This window comes from Pithys albifrons, chromosome 4, assembly GCF_047495875.1.
Source record: "Pithys albifrons albifrons isolate INPA30051 chromosome 4, PitAlb_v1, whole genome shotgun sequence".
Classification (NCBI taxonomy): Eukaryota; Metazoa; Chordata; class Aves; order Passeriformes; family Thamnophilidae; genus Pithys; species Pithys albifrons.
Window position 1 is genome coordinate 86,931,530 of NC_092461.1, and position 19,330 is coordinate 86,950,859.

The 19,330-nt window shown below is 38.2% G+C and overlaps 1 protein-coding gene across 1 annotated transcript in view; it reads right to left on the reverse strand.

Moving 5' to 3' along the window:
- The window catches only part of CD226 (CD226 molecule), a 29,239-nt gene extending 25,172 nt beyond the window's left edge, over positions 1 to 4,067 (reverse strand). Inside the window, 1 exon segment of the mRNA XM_071554267.1 lies at positions 4,044 to 4,067. Within this exon segment, the coding sequence (XP_071410368.1) occupies positions 4,044 to 4,067 (24 nt within the window).
- Positions 4,068 to 19,330: the final 15,263 nt, after the last annotated feature.

A 19,330-nucleotide genomic window follows, 5' to 3' on the forward strand; every position in this document is an offset into this window, starting at 1 on the left:
AAAGATAAACATATGTTAATTTCTTTACTATTATTATTATTACAAATGAAATTTTACACACATCTGTTTGGTTTAACTAAAGCTAAGATAAGGTATTCACAAAGTCTCCAAAACAAAGATATATTCCCTTAAATAAAAATTATTTTTCACTTATGTCTCTGTACAGACAAATTACAATTTTATTGCTCTGAATTTCATGCTCCATTCGATTTCTCTCCATCTGGCATTGATAGAAAAAAACAGAAGTTAAGAAATAAATTTTTAACCCCACATGATGGCGACATATTGATGATATGTTAATGTTTAAGGACATTTATTTGCTCTACAGCAGACACAGTTACTGCAAAGGTCAGGAATTTTTGGCCAGCTAGTCAGTGTCCCTCATCACACCTGCTAAAAAAATTAGCCTGTAAGCAGAACACCACTAGGTCTCCATCCAAAGGCTGCAATCCAAGTCACCTCCCAACAGCAGTAAAAATCCCCTATAGAGACATGGGCAGCACAACCACAAGCCACAAACCTGAAAGCTGAAGACACTTTGAAAGTTTATTCCACTGGTATAATTTGGGAAGCAGGCACATAAAACATCATGATTTTACAGGAGATATAACCTATGAGAAGATAAACACACACCAAAAGATAAAGACACCGCACCCTACCCATCTGGCCAGTGGACAGATCAGAGCAAGTATTGTAAGGGAAAACCCCTTGTGCACCCCCTCACTTCTAGCCTCTCCTTGATCCTCTCCGACTTCTAACCTGTTGGGATTTCATATGCTCTTAGATCTAAAGTGTGAGTTGTGTATTGAACTTGTTTCTGTACTTAGCGTGTTGTAGCTTCAAGGACTAGTTAATGAGGTCAGCAGCTCCTGCCACCCTCTCAACAGATGTGTGTAATTGGCCAATTAGAGCAGGCATTGTCATGCAAACAGCATTGTTAACCAAGTATCAGTGCCAAGGTGGCGGAGCTGCGGAGGAATTCAGCTTTTGAAGTGTATAAGAGATTTGTGAGCGGATGAATAAAGTTGCCTGTTGCAGTAACTTCTGTGAAGTCGTCTCAGCAGGTCACAAACCCGTCTCCCTCGGTTACACTAACCCTCTTTTCTTCCTACATCTCCCAGCACTGAAAGGCTGGAAAATCCATGTATCTCTGATCATCTGTGGATGCAAGACTCACAAGGGCAGCAATAACACATTTCACATTCACTCCATCACTTGAGCAGTTCCTTGGTCTCTGCCCCTCTGTGTTTCTGCCCACTCTCCTCCACAGTCTGGCTCTTCTTTTCCAGTTATCCCACTTTCTCTCATTTGAACCCCAAAGCAAAGAAAGGAAATGCTCACAAACAAAATGTATTTGACTAATAGTTAGCTAAATGCCAATTACAGTTTGACAAAAAAAGCAGCACAGTGGAATTTTCCATCTGAATTTACAACTGTAGGATTTGGTTTAAAAGAAAAGGAAAACAAATAAATAAATAAGAGAAAGAGCAAAAAAGATTGTGTAGCAAACGCAATGCAGATCTACAGCTTGAGTTTTAATCATGACTTAAACACACATCTTCAGAGACCCTGGGTGAGTCATTTCATTTCCTGGTGCATTAATTTCCCAAATTCCAATACATAGATAATGTGTAATGAATGCTGCTGTTTCAAAGCATGTCACAATAATCTCTGTAATGAGTTTTTTTAATAGAAATTGCTATAAAACTGTGAAGAATAAGACATGTATGTAGGGCCAGCAAATATGTTAATACCCTTTTTAATGATTCATTAGTATTTAAGATTTAACAGATTGGCCTGTAGCAATAATGCAGAAAGAGTGGAAAATATACTTGCAGAAAGCTGTTACCACCAGGAAAATGCCACTTAACTGTGACATTACAGTGTAGCAGGAGATAGATAAAAAGGAGACCACTTTTACCTGCAAACCGGACCCAGGGGAAAATGACCAAGGCAAACCGGCTCTTTAGTGTCAGTGACTTTTCAGGGGAGATAACTAAGTGAATGGGCTGAGAGGAGGGAGGTTTCAGCAATTTCACACCTACTGTGAGTATCCCTGTAGATTAGCTCTAACCCTGTAGAAGTCAGGTCTACCAACCCAGAAGTAAAGTTCAGTGACAAGTGATTTAACTCCTATTTCTCTGTGGAGGAGGATCTACCACCCAGAAAAACACCTCCTTTTCCACTCACCATGTTGTGAGTGTCCACTCACTGTGTTTCTTTAAGCAGGATGGCTGAGCAGTACAGCCAGATAAAGGCATAGTAATTCAATTTGCTTTTTCCTATTCTGCATTTAATTTAATTGAACCAATAAAGCATCCCAACCTGGATTAATCTATAGGCATGCCTGGTTCAGTAACATAATGGATAAGATTCTGCAGTATGTATTCTTTAACCTCAGAGGAGAAGTTAAATGTGCATCATGTATTAGTACGAAGAGAAAGAAAAAAATTGTGAATAAATTCAATCACATACTTGGGATATATTGATTAAAATGATTAAGAAATGAAGAAAATTGAATCTAAGAAGCTTTCCCAAATGTGGAAAAATAAAGAAAATATAATCCACGTGCTCAAATTGTTGGTATTTTTTTAATTTATTTTTAAACCTACTGGCCTCCGAGAGGTTAAGTTACATAAGTTATAGCTCTAAGATCAAATGCTTCAAACAAAAAATCAATTTTTGCAAGAGGATATGAATGCAGGAATCTTTAGATAAATGGCAATGTTTCTCCATTTCTGAAATGGGAAAATTACTTACATTTTTGGATATTCATCCTAACATAACATTGAATACGTAAGTGGGTCAGTGTCATGGTTTAGTACTGGTATTCTACAATTTAGTGTTCTACTGAAACCACTTGGTCACTTCCCTCTCCCCCTCCCTTACATAGGGCTGGAGAGGACAATTGGAGGCACAAAAGGTAGACATCATGGCTTGAGATAAGAACAATTTACTGGAAACAGCAATGAGAGGAGAAAATGAACAGTAACAGTAAGAATATTAATGCAAAAGTTCACAAAGGAGGCAAGAGATTCTATGTGCAAACCCCTCACAACTACGCAATGTGAAGCCTGACAGTATCAAACCACTGCCACACTATCCTGAACCAGAAGGGACCTCTCCCCCCATTCCCAGAAAATTATGTGAGGTAGTATAGAGTATAAACCTCTGGGGTTTATTTAGCCATGCACCCTCCTGGCTACTGCAAAAATTAACCCTGTCCTGGTCAGAATTGTGACAGTCAGGGAGTTAATACTGATGATGGTAAAAAACCCCTACAGCTATGTGCTGTTTTTCAGCTGCAGTAGAATTAATTTTCTTCACAGTAGCTAGTATGGGGCTATGTTTTGGGTTTGTGCTGGAAACAGTGCTGATAACACAGGGACATTTTCCCTATTGTTGGGTAGTGCTTACACAGCATCAAGGCCTTTTCTGCTTCTCACCTCACCTTGCCAGAGAGGAGACTGGGGATGCACAGCCAGGACAGCTAAGCCTAGCTCACCCAAGGGACATTCCATACCATATGGCTCAGTGTATAGAGCTGAGGGAGGAAGAAAGAAGCAGGGGGATGTTCAAAGTGATGATGATGCTCTTCCTAAGTCACTGCTACAGGTAACACAGCCTGACTTTTCTGGTGCAGTTGATTGACCTTGGCTGGATGCCAGTCACCCATCAAAGTCGCTCTATCACTCTCCTCTGCAACCAGCCAGGAAAGGAAAAATACAGCAAAAGTTCATAAGCTGAGATAAGAACTGCATGGGCTGCCTCCCATGGGAGGCAGTCCTCCACAAACTTCTGCAATATAAGTCCATCACATGGCCAAGAGTTTTCCTTGAACTGCTGCAATGGGGGTCACTCTTTCACAGCACGCAGTACTGCAGGCACAGCCTGCTCTGGCAGGGTTCCCCACAGAGTCACAAGTCCTACCAGGAAACCTGTTCCAGCATGGACTCCTTTCTCCATGGGTCTGCAGGTCCCTGCCAGGACATTGATCCAGCATGAGTTTACCATGGGTTCCCAGCCCTCTTTTGGATATTCACCTGCTCCAGTGTGGAGTCGTCCATGGGCAGAAGGTGGATCTCTGCATACCTGTAGTTGTCCAGGGGCTGCAGGGGCACAGCTACTTCACATGGTCTGCACCACAGGCTACAGGGGACTCTCAGTTCTTGTGCCTAGAGCACATCCTCCACCTACTTCTCCACTGACCTCGGTGTCTGCAGAGCTGTTCCTCTCACATGTTCTCACACCACTCTTCCCTGCAATTACATCTGTGCAATAACTTTTTTCCTTCTCAAATATGTTACCACAGAGGTATTACTATAATTTCTGATTGTCTTGGTCTTGGCCAGCAGAAAGTCTGTCCTGGAGCTGGCTGGCATTGCCTCTGCTGGATATGGGGAAAGCTTCTGTCAGCTTCTGAAAGAAGCCACCCCTGTATCCCCCTCCCTGCACCCCCCACCAAAACCTGTCCATACAAACCCAATACATTCCAGCCCTTGCCTCTGTGAATCACATATTTAACAATTGTCATTAAAACCCACATTCATCACACAACCTTCACTTATATCAACAAAACCAAGCAACCAAAAAACCCCAAAAGTTCCTGACACAAAACCAAAAATAACTTCATTACATTAGATGAAAGTGGATAATTTACACAAAATCCATGCTAGTGTGTTATCAACACTTTTGTAGCCACTAATGCAAAGCACAGCTCCTGTGAGGGCTGCTAAGGAAAATGAACTCCATCTCAACCAGACCCCATACACCTGGAGATGGCTGAACACCTGTCTGCCCATGGGAACTGGTGAATGAACTTGATTCGCTTTGCTTGCAGCTGCAGCTTTTGATTTTCCTGTTAAACTGCCTTATCTCAACCCACGAGTTTTCTAGTTTTTCTATTCTTTCAGTTCTCTCCCTGATTCCACTGGTGGGGGAGTGAATGAGCAGTTGTGTGGGGCTGAGCTGCCAGATGGGGCCAAGCTATGACACCATAATATGAAGGCTGATAACGCTAAATGTTGAGACTAAGGAAGAGTATTTTCACACCTTTTTTTCAGGGAGATTATACATTTGTAATGGATGTCACTGGAACATATAAAAGATACATTTAGTGACAGATTAGGTGAATGCTGAGATCTACTAATGGTATAAAGGTCTGATTTAAGCAGCAGAAGAAATACCACTGATGAGCAATTTTTGAACATCAAGAAGCACTACTGCTGCCAACTTTCAAGTATAAGGCATGTTGGTAGGAGATTAGAAGGTTTCTGGTATTTTGAAGTTCAGTGTATAAGTCACATTCCTTTGACAGGTTCATAGCAGCAGTGTCCGCCTGTGACAACTTGCCGAACTTGAGGGAAGTTTGTGAGTCTGTATGTGAAGCAGAAATTCTTAATGCAGCTATTCTAAGTACTCCTCTGCACTTAAATAAAACAAAAGCAGACCATATGATGAAAAAGTGAAAATAATTGGGAAAACAATGAAAAAACCTAAATTGATCTTCTTAGAAAAGAGAGATAGAACCTCAACAAATAATCCCAATAAAATATCCAGTTAATTTATTTTGTTTATATTTCGATTTACATGATGGTTTAATGATAAAAACTATCATCATGAATTTTTCTTCAATCTAAACCTTTTCTATTCAGTGGTCTTGGCTGTAGATGTCTGCTACTGATTATGTCAATAAGGTATCAGAAATGTCCTTAGAAATATTGTTATGGGTTCACCTAGGTGGGCCTAGATTTGGGCTCTGGAGTTTGGACTAGGCCGAAGCTGTCAGCTGACTTGAGCTGGGCTGAGCTAACAGCTGACCTCTTGTAGCCAGTAATTTTGTATTCCATACCACATTATGACATCATCTCCAGGAAAGTAGGAACCAGTGTGGGAGTGGTTAAGGCAGTCACTTCTCAGCCCTCCTCTTGGGAGGACACACGATGCTGTCCCAGGGGGGATGGAGAGGACCGGGCCCACCACTGGCTCACAGTGTATCTCAGGAAAGTAAATTGTGTTGTTCTGGGTCTCTCCTTTCTGCTTGAGTTTTTCTCCCTGGGGAATAAGTATTTTCTTAAGTAATGTGTAGTTAAGACAGTAAAGTTTGTGTGTTCGTTAAGAAGTTGAAGTGGGGAATTTGTTGTTGCAGACTTGTGTGAGTGTATATTTGTGCTCTCTTCTAATTGTCTCTTCCTTTCTGTGAAAAATATATGTAGTTTTAGTATAAATGCAGTTTGAAGTGTTTTTTTTTCCTTTCCCCTCTCTTTTCCTCCCTTTCCCTGGTGTTAGGAGGGAGGCTTTTCTCTCTGTGCTTGGGGGGGTTGGCAGTTGCTTATCTCAAACCAAGACAAATATTTTATAAACATTTTTACTTTTATGATAGGAAAATAGTAATGGATTTCTATTCAAAGTTGGTTGACAATTAGTCTATGCATTTCCATCCAGTAATAATATGAATGGAAACATTTGAAATACATGAAAAGAACTAATGCATGAAGGAAAGTAGTAAAACACATTTGAGCCTCTAAAATTCAATGTAGCAATACTGTGTAGTTGACTATACTTATTTCTTTCAGTTTAATTTTTGTATTCCTGTTGAAGTCTCTGATTTTATTAGTTTGCAAAAAAGTGATATCCTTTGCAGAAATATGAAAGTTTCATTTTAATGGAAGAAAAATAAAAGCAGAAAAGTTTCAAGGTTCTCACATGAATTATTGGGACAGGAAATGGACTTTTCTGTTTCAGAACACAGCCATGCTCATACATCTATTCTTTTTCCCAACTTATTATTTTCCTGGTTCAACTCTACTTTTTAAGTCCATCATGCTGCTAAAAAAAAAAAACCTGTTAAAAGTCTATTTAAGGAAATGAAAGTTGTTGGATTTTTTTTCTTTTTTTTCTGGCAAAGGCTTACAGAGCTGTTTCCTAAACAATGCTCTCAAACACAGCCTGGATGTGAAAACATTCTGCAGATGTGGTTCCCTTTAGGTTGAGGCTATCCTTCACTGGAGGATGTTGCCATCTCAAACATTTCTCTGATAAAGACCTCTAACTTTTATATGACAAAGTTTTTGAGTTTTTAAATGTCCTTCAAAATCCAGGGAGATAGATAAAGAGAGCAAACAGTGCGTCTTTCCTATATGGCACCTTTAACCTTTTTTGATGCACCTAGGACCTGACACAGGCTGTCTTTCTAGCATAGAAAGTTATCTATCTCATGCATCTTCTTTTTCTTAAGCCCTTTTGTGGTCCCTTATTTGGAAAAGTTTGGTAAATAGCAAAGTGACAATTAATAATTTTCTGATAATGCACGTCTCCTACAAGACCAACTCAAGCAGACAATGCTGTCTAAAAATCTTCCTTCTACACACACACACACACACACACACAAAAGAAAGAGAGAGAGAAAACCAAAATGAAAGGAAACCACCCCATACATCAAATGCCAAACCCAAATGTCCTTGAGTTAGTAGTAACTGTTTGCTTTGTTTTACTCTGGCCATTTCTAGTTTTATGAGTTACACAAATTGTTTTTTTCTATTTAAAAATAGAAGCAAGTATGGGGCTGCCACTTAGCACAAAGATGGAACCTCCTGATGGTACTGGGCTGGATGACTAAGTGGAGGTCAGGCTCTGCCCTGCCCCACTGTTGAGACAAGCTGAGTAGAGCCAGGTGTCAATGCAGAGGTGGCAGAGGCAGCCACATTCTCACCACAGGGGCACGGGCCAGGGGAGTTGGGATGAGGTGGGATGAGATCCAAAAGCAGTTGAAGTCCATGGGCTTAGCTTTACAGGCTTGGGTGCTGTTTACCCAGGCACGATGGACGGGCATCACAACAGAACAAGGGGGAAAGACTGGCTCCCTCGAGAACACAGGGTTCAGGGGAAAAATGCTTTCAAACTCTTTTATTAGGTCTGTTGAGGCAGTTAAATGCCACCCTGACACTATCCCATTGATCTCAGAAGCTAAACAGGGTCAGCCCCACTTAGTACCTGGATGGGAGACCTCCTGGGAATACCGGGGGCTGTAGGTTCTAGTCCTGAGGACTTCACTGTCACTGTCCAAGCTCACTCAGCCATGGCAGATAAACCTTAGGAGTTAAAGGGTGGGGCCAGTTTCACACTTGCTGTGCCTCACCTAAAAAATCCACTGCGCAGGCTGGAGGGCATACCCGCACATGGGAAGAGCCCTTCCCAAATCTTCGTTCACAAAGCTGAGCCATACATACATATATTAGGTCTGTCATACTCATCAGGTTTGAGATCTGACTTTTGCGCTATTTGGCCTGTTCAGGGTCTTTTACTTCTGTTTTGTGGAAACACAGTCAAGCACACGTAGACTGCACCATGTAGGATGGCTTCGGGGAAAGCAGCAGCAGATCTGACTTGCTGATTTACCAGTCCTTTACAAAGAAAGGGTTGCATCCAGATTCCCAGGCCAATGCTTGGGCAAAAATGCATGGACACACTTCTTTCTTTCCCTCTTTTTGATCTTTGACTGTCTTTAAATGTTAGAAGAGGTACAAAATCAATCAAACTGCCCCTCAAACGAAGTATTCTTCAGAACAAATAACATTGTCCCCTAAAAGTGCCCTTCTTAGAGATATTCAAATTAGAAAACAAAATGATATTTGTTAGTAAACTTTTGAGCTAATAATGAACTAAATGCTCCTCACTCTAGACCTCAGTGAGGGGATTAGAAAGGATATAGAAAGTATGTAAAAACAACTACATCCTGCCAAAGCTTTACATATGTAATGAAATGAAAGAATCAACAAAATTTGAAGAAAAATTTTAAAGTCTGTTCTATTGTAATCGATTAAGTTGAACTGGTTTGGAGTTAGTTTCGTGTGTTTTTTTTTACCTTTCCACCCCCAAATATGCTGATACATAGGAATTCCTCAAATAAAAATCCCTTTCCTAATAAAATCCTGAACAGATACTTCTTATGTATCTTGTCACTTTGCTGAAGTTCATTTGTTTAGGCAAAACCCAACAAAACAGTAGAGCTTTTGCAAGAAAGGTATCACAGTCAACTGTGAATTAATGGAACCAAGGAATATCTGCTGCAATCATTTGTTTTAGTAGAAGTAGCATAATAGTGCCATAAACTTCTGTCTGATACACTGCAACATATTACATCTGTTTTATGCTAATGTAGTTCCAAAGAAATCAGTTATATTTATACTGACACAAAGCAGTGGTGAGTCATATTCTCAATTAGTATCTTCAGTCTGAGAAGGAATATCAGGGATTTTTCTTTATTTTTCCAAAATTCAGCCTGTAACTGTATTCACTGATTATTTCTAAGAAGCTGAAAATTTAATTACATCTATAGGGCCTTATGAGCACCCATTAAAAATTATCACAAATTATTTTGGGCAGATTTAACTTTTAAATTGAATTATTGTGACTGCATAGATATTTTGTTTCATTAATATGTTCGTAACAAGAGGCACTGATTTCTGACAGATTTTTTTTTTAAACTATGTGTGTGTGATCTATAGGGATCATAAAAAACTTGTAAAGTAGTATATCTGCCCAAAAAACCTTATCAACTATCCTAACATAACTATCTTTACATATTGATGCTGCCATTAATTAACAATATTATGGTTTGATTTCTATGTTTGGATTCAACTCCCCTTAGCTGAAATCAAGTGTGAAGCCCCTGACAATTTTAAATACAGCACAGCTGAGAGGGCTGGAGTTGTTTGGCCTGGAGAAGAGGAGGCTTGGGAGAGACCTTATCAGTTCCTACAACTACCTGAAAGGAGGCTGTAGCCAGTGGGGGTTGGTCTCTTCTCCCAGGCAACTAGCAACAGAACAAGAGGAAATGTCCTGAAGTTGCACCAGGGGAGGGTCAGTTTGGACATTTTGAGAGTTTTCTTCATAGAAAGGGGTGTTAAGCATTGGAACAATGGTGGAGTCACCATCTCTGGAAGGATACAAGAAATGACTGGACATGGCATTTAGTGCCACGGTCTAGTTGACAAGGTGATGATCAGTCAAAGCCTGGACTCAGTGATCTTGGAGGTCTTTTCCAACATGTGTGATTCTGTGATTTGAAACACCCAAACTGCAAAACTGCAGGTATTTATTTTATTACAATTATGTCTTTCTATTTTTAGTGGAATTTTGCTTTATTTTTGTTAAAGAGATTTTTTTTTAAAGATGGTGATCTGAGTTTATGATGTGTGAATGTTCAAAGGCTTGCCAGAATAATCTGATGCATTAAGCAGAAAGGAATTTAATCAGATAATCTGAGATAAACCTTGTTAGGATAAATTTAAAGAGTTGGCTGACTGAGCTTAGTTTGATCAAGAATAACCAGAGACCTTGGCTTTGCAGGCAGTTAATTCCTAAAGATCTAATGGGAGAGGGCTCCTCATGCACACACTAGATTGTCACACATACAGCTTCAGGTTTTGGGTTATTCAAATGAACATCCTGGATCAAGATGTTCAAGGCCAAATTTGCATTTTTTTAACTTCCTTGCATCAGTGTTTGTATCCGTTGCAAACTATACTTATTTTGCAATGGCAAACCTGGCTATATAGAAACACTATTTTTGTTTGATTATTTTTCAAAACATAAAATGATTCATTGTATTATTATAGCTGTATTTTGTCCCTGGACTCCTGGGATTGAGGGCTTTGTGTATTGGTTTTTTTGTTTCTGTTGTAGATGATGGTAAATGATATTTCCTGGATATTACTTCTCAGTCTCAATGGACTTTTTGTATACAACTGAACCAACTATTTTTTTACTCAGCCTGAGATGAATATATATTTGTCCCCCTTTTATTTACGTAGACATTCTATTGCTTAAAAAAAATATATATATATATACACAAAATTCAATAATATACAAAATATGGCTGCTGAATGAATTCATCAAATGGTAAATAAATTCTTCTGAGAACAAAGATACAATTTTCTGTCATTCTGATATTAGTCATTCTTTGTACAGGAAGCGTAGCATTAAAAGCATCTTAAGTAGCTCTCAGTTTGCTTTTCTGAAAAGATTTTGACAGTGTTAATTACTTCTGCTAACAGAAATTTCTGACACTTTTATGACCTTCCTCTGCATATGAAAAAGGCTGTCATGGTTGGTGTACTGATACATGCAACGAAAATCCCAGGAAATGAAACTGAATGAAGCAAATCTTACCCTTAGCTTTGTTAGGTACCAAGTAAGGCATTTCCAATGACTTCATCAAAACATAGATGATACTTCTGATGGGGGAGGGGGATTTTTGTGTGAAGAAATTAACTCTGTTGGAATGCAGCAATAAAACACATTGATTGCAACCTTAAAGTGGCTGGAAAAAATCTATTGACTATTGAACTGTCATTCTTAGAGTAAGAGTCAACAAAAGTTTCTAGAACACCAGCAGTGGAAAACTCCTTAATTGGGTCATTGCTAAACACAAAGAAAAAAAAAGGGGGGAACAAAAATAAAGATTAAGCAAATGAAATTCAAACAAACTGATGACAGAGAGCTGCTGTTTTCACAGGTATTTATAACTTGTCCTTTGAACTTATTTTCTACAGTATTTGGCATTTTACCTGTTTTACTGTTTCTTTCTTCTTTTTAATTTTTTTAAAATGTTCTGTTTTAGTTAGATTTCAAGTCCTTGGTTTAGCACTTAGCACCTACCATTCTTTCCAGTTGTCCATTTTGTCTCTAACTAAAAATTAAGTTATGCCAGTATGTTGGAAAGGAAGCACAGAGCATTTTAAAGAATCATATGAACAAGTGTGTAGGCCGTTGAGGATCTTTCTTCCGATACATGATGGCAAATACACTTCCAGCACAGGATAAGGAGATTTATTACCATTAAGGGATATTTCAATTCAGAGAGAGAATAAAATAATCCACCCTGAAGAGCTGTGTTCTGGGTGATTACATTTTGACCTCAATTCCTGCTATATTCCCTAGAAAATTTGTCCATACAATAATGTTTCCCCTGCTGGGACCTAGTACAATACCACCTGAAGTTAGATTTTTCTATTGATTTTTATGGTCTTTTGCTTCTTAAAATCTGTTGTTGTTACATCCATAAAAAATTTTTGTCTATGCCCCTTGTTCTGTCACAAAATATTTTTTAAAGCATATTGGATAAATCCCACATTAAACTGCATGTTTAACCACATGCAGACTCAATAACATCCAGGGAATAATACAAATCCTTATAATCCATTGCTATGTTACAATTTTTTTCCTCATTTTATTTTTACAGGATGCAAACTTCCTGTCACTAAGAAAGTCAGCTTTAAAACCAATATTTAAAAAGCATTTTTGTGACCACAGCCTCAGTTGTACTGTCATCTAAAACAGTATAAAAATATTTGCTTTATTCAAATTGGAGTGGGGAGGGGATTGCCCTGTTGTATGATAAATGTAGCAAATGGAAATAATACCATGGCAAATTACTGTCAACAGACACCCAAAGTGAGCAGAGAATTTTTCTCCTATAATGCAAAATGAAAATAATAAGGAAAGAGTTTTGGAAACCCTGATTAGTTATAGGCTAAACATAACACCACTCACTTTCAAGTAATTCCTGTTATTTTGTCCAGTATTTGATTGCTGATTTTGCCTCCCTGCCAGCACAGGGCACAGACACGGAGGGAGTGGGACTCTTGAGCAGCAGAAGCAGGACAGGCTGCACAGTGCCACAAAAACTCAGAGTCTTCCTTGCTAGTTGTGCCAGCTTCTGACAAATCTCCCGCTGAATGCTCCACTCCTTATGTGTTAATACACATTTTTGCAGGGATGCTTTTCAAACATTTAATTATAGCAGAGCACTTTTGAACAACGCAAGATGTTTCACGCAAGAGTAGCAGTTTTATTAGGTCAGAAACCAGCATGAAGGTGAATTTAATATTCCTTTTTTAAGCTTATATTTAATGCTGAAAACTGTACATCTTGCAGGCATGAAGCAACTACACCAGTGGTTCTAAGGAACAGCCTCCTGAGTTGTGGATTAATGAGCAGATGATATCTTAATTTACACAAACAAATTAAAAATCACACCAAAAGTTTCAGAAAAATGTGAATTCCGGTGACAGTGCTTCTACCTGTGGGAGTGAAATTTCACAGTTATTTGCCATTTATGAGAAACTTTCAAACTGCAGAGCATAAAGGCACTAAAGCTTGTGAGTAGATCTACAGGATTCACAGAATTGTTACGGTTGGAAGGGACCTCTGGAGATCATCCAGTCCAATACCCATTCACCAAATTCTAGGTTCAGGAAGGCTCTGAAGTTCCAATAAAGTAGTTGTAATTGGAAGCAACTCCAAGTTTTTATTCAGGTACTTTTATTCAGCTCTGGAAGATACCTTTCTGGAAAAATATCCTTATGGGCAAGAAAAGGTCTGGCTGAGAAGGAGTGAGTCACTTTCCAGCTGCCATGGTAATGGCAGAACATCCCTCTGCAAAACCTCAGTTACAGAGTCATAGAATGAAAACCAAGAAGAAAGACAATTTTCCTTATCCTGATTTGGTGAAATTCACCCTTGAAGTTCAATCACTTTGAGCTTGTCTAGAGAGCTCTAAATTTGGATGTATGCAATGAGTACTACTATGCTGACACTTGCATGTTAATTTATGTTGCCTTAGTTGAGAGTTCTTCTTTCTCAACTCACCTAGATGTTGACAGCTGTTTTTCTCAAAATAGGTTTGTTTGTTTTGTTGGTTTTTTTTTCAGACACCCACTGATCTCTGAAGTCAGTGGAAGCCTGTGATGCAGCATTACACAGGAAATTAAACTGAGGACCTATTATCTTCTTGTTAAACTCAGTTAGCAAACATCATCTAAATTGGCTATAAATTTCTAAATAATACACATTTATTACCCCTGGATCTAAAACACAGACACAGGTAAGCCTATAACTCCCAGTATGTGTAAGATATGAGGCCACAGGCTGTGAGGACATCCCCCTGCTCCATTTCCTGTTCTGCTGTGTCTCTGTGAAGCTCTGCACTGCCACTTAGGGTTAGTGAAGGATATTGCTGTGAAGGAGAATATTTGGTTTTAAAAGGCACTCGCTGCTGCTACTGATCTCATATGTATTTCAACTTCAGGTCAGTATTCTGAAAATATTCTCAATTAGAAAACATTACTAAAACTGACTTTTTAAAGAAAAATGTGCAATACCAGTGAAAAATTACAAGTCACATATATTACTTATTCTAGTGAACTAAATCATGTACTACCTAAGCTCTAGGAATTACCAGCCTGTGTTCTTGTGGCTTCAAGTGCTTCAGACATTCAACTCAGTTTGTTCAAGTCTCTCTGCAGAGCCTTTCTACTCTACAGCAGATCAACACTCCTAACTGACTTAGCCTTAACACAGCCCTGAGGAACACCACTAGAGACTGGCTGTCAACTGGATTTAGCTCAATAAACCACAACTCTCTGGTTCTGGCCATCCTGCCAGGTTTTTACTCATTGAGCAATCAGCTACATCAGATTCCATATTTCAGAATGTTTTGTTTTCTTCAATATGCTTATTAAACAAGAATTCCAATATAAACAAAGAAATCTTGCCTGCAGGTTTAAAACACTTCATACACAGTGATACATTTGTCTAAAGTACTTAGAATATTGCATCATTTTTAATATGCATAATTTAGCATTAATAAAATATTTTCACTTGTGATACATAATGGTCACAACTATAAATTCTGATAACTTCTTTCACTGGATTTGCAAGGGAAGGAAGCAAGGTTAGCAAAGTTTTCAGCTTTTTGCAGAGAAAAGCACATTCTCTAAGTTACAGCAGCATATCTGACAGCTTAGAGATATAAAAAGCTTTCCTGCATCACCCATGCTTTGCAAATCTAGACCCAGATACCTGCTAGCTTCTTCAGAATCATCAGCTGCATTTGGTAGCAGGAGATCTCAGTAAATTCACTTGCATGTTGGTCTTAAGGTGGGGAAAGTAAAACAAACAACAGATGCTACTTAAAAAATACAGGATAATAAAAATTGTAATAAACCATTAAATTTTCAATTAAAAGCCAAAGAATATTGAAAAGTCTTTTCTCTGTTAATTTTAAAAGAATCAGTGTTCTATTTCTGAGCAGTTTCATAACAATGACATAATTATTCATATTAAGTATTAGAAATGTCAAATCAAATACAAGATTCATGTATTCAACAGAATCCCTGGGAAGAATTTACATTTTCAGGCTCTAAATAATGCATTATTGGATTTAAAGGGGAGATAATGGTGTGTCAGTGATCCACAACAAAGGTAAAGAGACAGAATAAAAGCAGAAAAACATTAGCACTGAAGTTATTCAAAATTTATTTGAATTTTCTGAAAAAATAGAACCATCTTAAAATACATGAAAAACCGATAAAATGTAATACTAATAAAAATATATTAATATATTTATTCTGTATAAAGTGGATTATTTGTACTTTAAGCTGAAGTAGAAACATAGAAATATTGCAGAACAAAAAATGAACTTGTTTCCAAACAGCTCCATCATCTGTTTATTGAAATCCCATCTCACTGCAACTCTCTCCCAACATTTCCATTTTGAACACAACACTACCATATGCAGTATTGATTTCTATTAAAATTCCATTTCTGCTCAGCAAAGACTTGCATGCACATAGTAAATGCTAAGGACTCAGATCTAAAAATGTACACATTTATAGTGCTTTTGGCAAGGAAACAAGAAGCTGGAATAACAACATAACATTCAGATTGATTGTTCAAAATAGGCCCATGTGCTTATGAAGAATGAGTACATTTATGACCCTGAGCACATACGTTTCCTGTAAATCCAAGACAGACTGACAGTCTCCATTTTGGATGCAGAAAACCAGGTGTTGTGAGAATCTTCCCTTCCAGTAAGATCGAGACCTGCTTTTCCTTGAAAAAAGGTTGTGGTGGCTGAGATAGGGTTGAAAGGCTGGAGGAAAACATGCAGATGAATACCAAATTGAGCTGTAAAATCCTTGCTGCTCATGTTCAGCACCTACACCACGAGCTGTAAAATAAAGATGTGCTCAAGAACAGCTGGAACTCAGGAGAGAGGACACAGACTGACTCTTGTCCCAAGGGGACAAATCCTTCTGGGTTAACACAACAGGGAGACTAACCAGGTCTTGGGAATACCCAGAGGCCACACAGAATTGCTGAATGAGGTCAGGTAATCCCTGAAGGATGATGATGAGGAGGTGATTAATGTAGAAGGCACATCTTCCACAGTGCAACCCAAAGGCCAAGAGGTGAGCCCACAAGGACTGCAGTGCTGTGAAATTATATTTATCATAACTCCCTCTCTATCCTGAAGTAAAGGCAGTATGACTGCTATCACAGCAGTGTAGCTGTAAATGATTACTTTAGGAGTCATCTGGGAGAGAGTTGAAGGAATTTTTTTTTTTTTTGCAACCAGAAGAAAACTCAAGTGAACTGTAGAGTGTCCCTAGACTTCCCCGTGGACAGCAATCTTCATGTGCCTGCTAACCACTTTATTTCCCCCTAGAAGATAGTAAAATGTTTCTCTGAAGGACAAGCAGATTTGAGAAGCTGTCACAATAGCTTCTACATTACTGTGCTGGGAAATCCTTATAAAATTCTGGGCCAAAGTCGCAGTAAAGAAAATTTCTGTCCCCAATCTGACCAGTACTGCTGCCACAAGCCCACAATTGCTGTAATTGGCAAGTTTGATATGGAGGAAAACCAACACAAAACTCCATCTGGGGCTGCGTAGCTGCTGAGTGGGGAGAATCCATACGACTAAATTGCTGGAAGAGCACAAAACAGTTCCTTTCTCATAAATGAAAATACTTTTTCTGAGGATTTTCAAGTAGGCTTGAAAATCCATTACGCAAAGGTTTGAAAACTTCATCAGCAAGTCATGGCTTAATGTCTCTATTTGCATGAACACACACAATCAAAACTAAATGATTTAAGTTTAATCTACAATTTTTTACCACTCAAGTGAAAATTATTTCTTTGAAAGATTTGAACGTGCACTAGATGACACATCCGTCTTTAAAAAAATCTGAAAGCCTGTCTTAGTGGATTTTATGCACTTACCTCTTTTGAATTTAATAACTTTTTTCTTGATTACGAGCTTATCATAAAAGATACAGCAACCAAGTAAGAGCATGATATATCTGCACTTAGTGCAAATGGTAATTGTGTTCTGCTTGCTAAGGATTTTCAAGAGACTTCTAGCTTGCATGGCCATGCCTCTTATGAGGGAAACCAGAGGAAAGCTGAATTATTATCTTTTAAAATTCTGTACTCTATTCAAGGAAAGCATCTTCACTTTAATTGCACTTTCCTCTACAGAGCAAGAAATGATTTTACAGCTTTTAGAATGTGAAGGTATTTTAGGGTTTAATTTCAACACTGATGGATCTCCAAAATTTTGAAATTAAGTTTAACTGTGAACAAGGTCTAAATATTTTCATTTTCTTTCATGAAAGCTATTGAGACTAAAGGTTATTGTGAGGTTATTTATGCTTATATAAGTGCCAGTGAACAGAAATTATATGGTCATATACGTTTTATAATTCACTTTAACATGCAGGAAGCCACTGTCTGTCCCCAGTTTTCAAGAAAAAATATGATGAAGGCAGTGCCTTCCCTTAGATAAATAAATAAATAAGCCCTTTCCTTAATATTGAAAGAGAAACGTTTTAAGCATTCACAATGAGATTATAGACATTTTCATTTTAGCCCTTAGAAGTTAAAAATTGTTTTGTTTTTCCAGAATAGCAAACAGAAGTATTTACTTATGCCATTTCTACAGTTGCTTTCCACAACTGTAAAATGTTGTAAAATAATGAGAAAATAGCAGTTAGATGTATGCTCATTTTGAGCTAAACACAGCACTTGCACTAAGACTTACTGCAACAACAAATGTATTAGCAATTTATCAAAATTTTCCATATGAATAGTTTCTTCAAGAACTTGTACAGCTTAGTAAAATACTAATGTGCAATAGAAAACAAACATCCAGATCTTCTATGGTGTTATTATATTGTATTTACATTTAATGAAGTCATGCAACTCTGTAGCCCTATTTCACCCCACAAAATCCACAACTATTTGTACACTTTGAATGAACTCTCGGCATCCTTGAGGGACTAGTTACTTTCATTAGAAACCATTTGGCATTGTGTGGTCTCATTTTTTATGTCTCTAAAATAGAAAAAATGGCAAACAATCTGCATATTGACTTATCAAACTAATTTATGAGAAAGATCAGTGGGGTTGAATATGCTGAAACATAAGTCTCTGAAGAGACTCAGCACCCACTAGTCTGAGGGGAAGAGACCGCCCCATCAAGCCCAGAGAGAAAATGCTGACTTGCAGAGCTGTCTGCTGTTGAAGCTCTCCTGCCCTGCAGCTGACTGTTCTGAAATACTACGGGATGAGCGTGACAGCATTTAACAATCACTGCAAAATTCAATCATCACACAACACAGCAAGTGGGAAAGAATTAGGCTCTGGGGGTCCATCCCTGCTTTTCGTTTGGAGGGGTGGGAGATCAGACGACAATTACATTTTTCGTAATGATTTAATCCAGCCATAAGTATCACTTATGGTCAGCTGAATAATTTACAAGCATTGCAAAACAAACAGACAAACAAAAATCCCCTTAGTCAGTGGAAAATCATCTGGTTAGAAAGAAAAGACTAATTACAGGTAGACATGGCCTTGCAATAACTTTTAGAGGTGTTACTTCTTGCTTTGAATTAGCTCAGTTCTCTCTGACCCTGACATAAAACAAAACCCTTATGTGTTGAAAGAAATTAAAACACCCTGCTAGGTACTCCAGAAGCACGGTCAGAAAAACTGTTGTGCTCAGACACAAAAGTATTTTTCTCTCAAACTTTCAGAATAGAATATTCAAAAACTTAGGACAATAGTTACATAGTAGCACTTCAAAGACAACACATGCCTGGATAATAGAGAGGTTTCTTGCCTCAAGCAAAAGATTTGAAGGGCTTATAAACTAGAAACCAGCAGATTTTTTCCTCAAATATTTTCTACAGTGTTGTAACATAACTAAAATGGATGCATACACCTCATATCCTGAACAAACTGCTATATTAACATAACTGTCATCTGTAATACCAGCAACTGAGAGCTCTTTTCCAATTGTTAGCATATTAAAAAAATGCAGCAGTTTGAACTGAAATCACCTCCGAAACTAAAACACACACCTTGTTGTTCTGAACCTAACATGTATAACACAACTGCCAACATTGTCAGTTCTTGAATCCAAGGATAGTGCACACCTGCAATGCTAAAAATTACAATTCACCAACAGCAAATGATGACC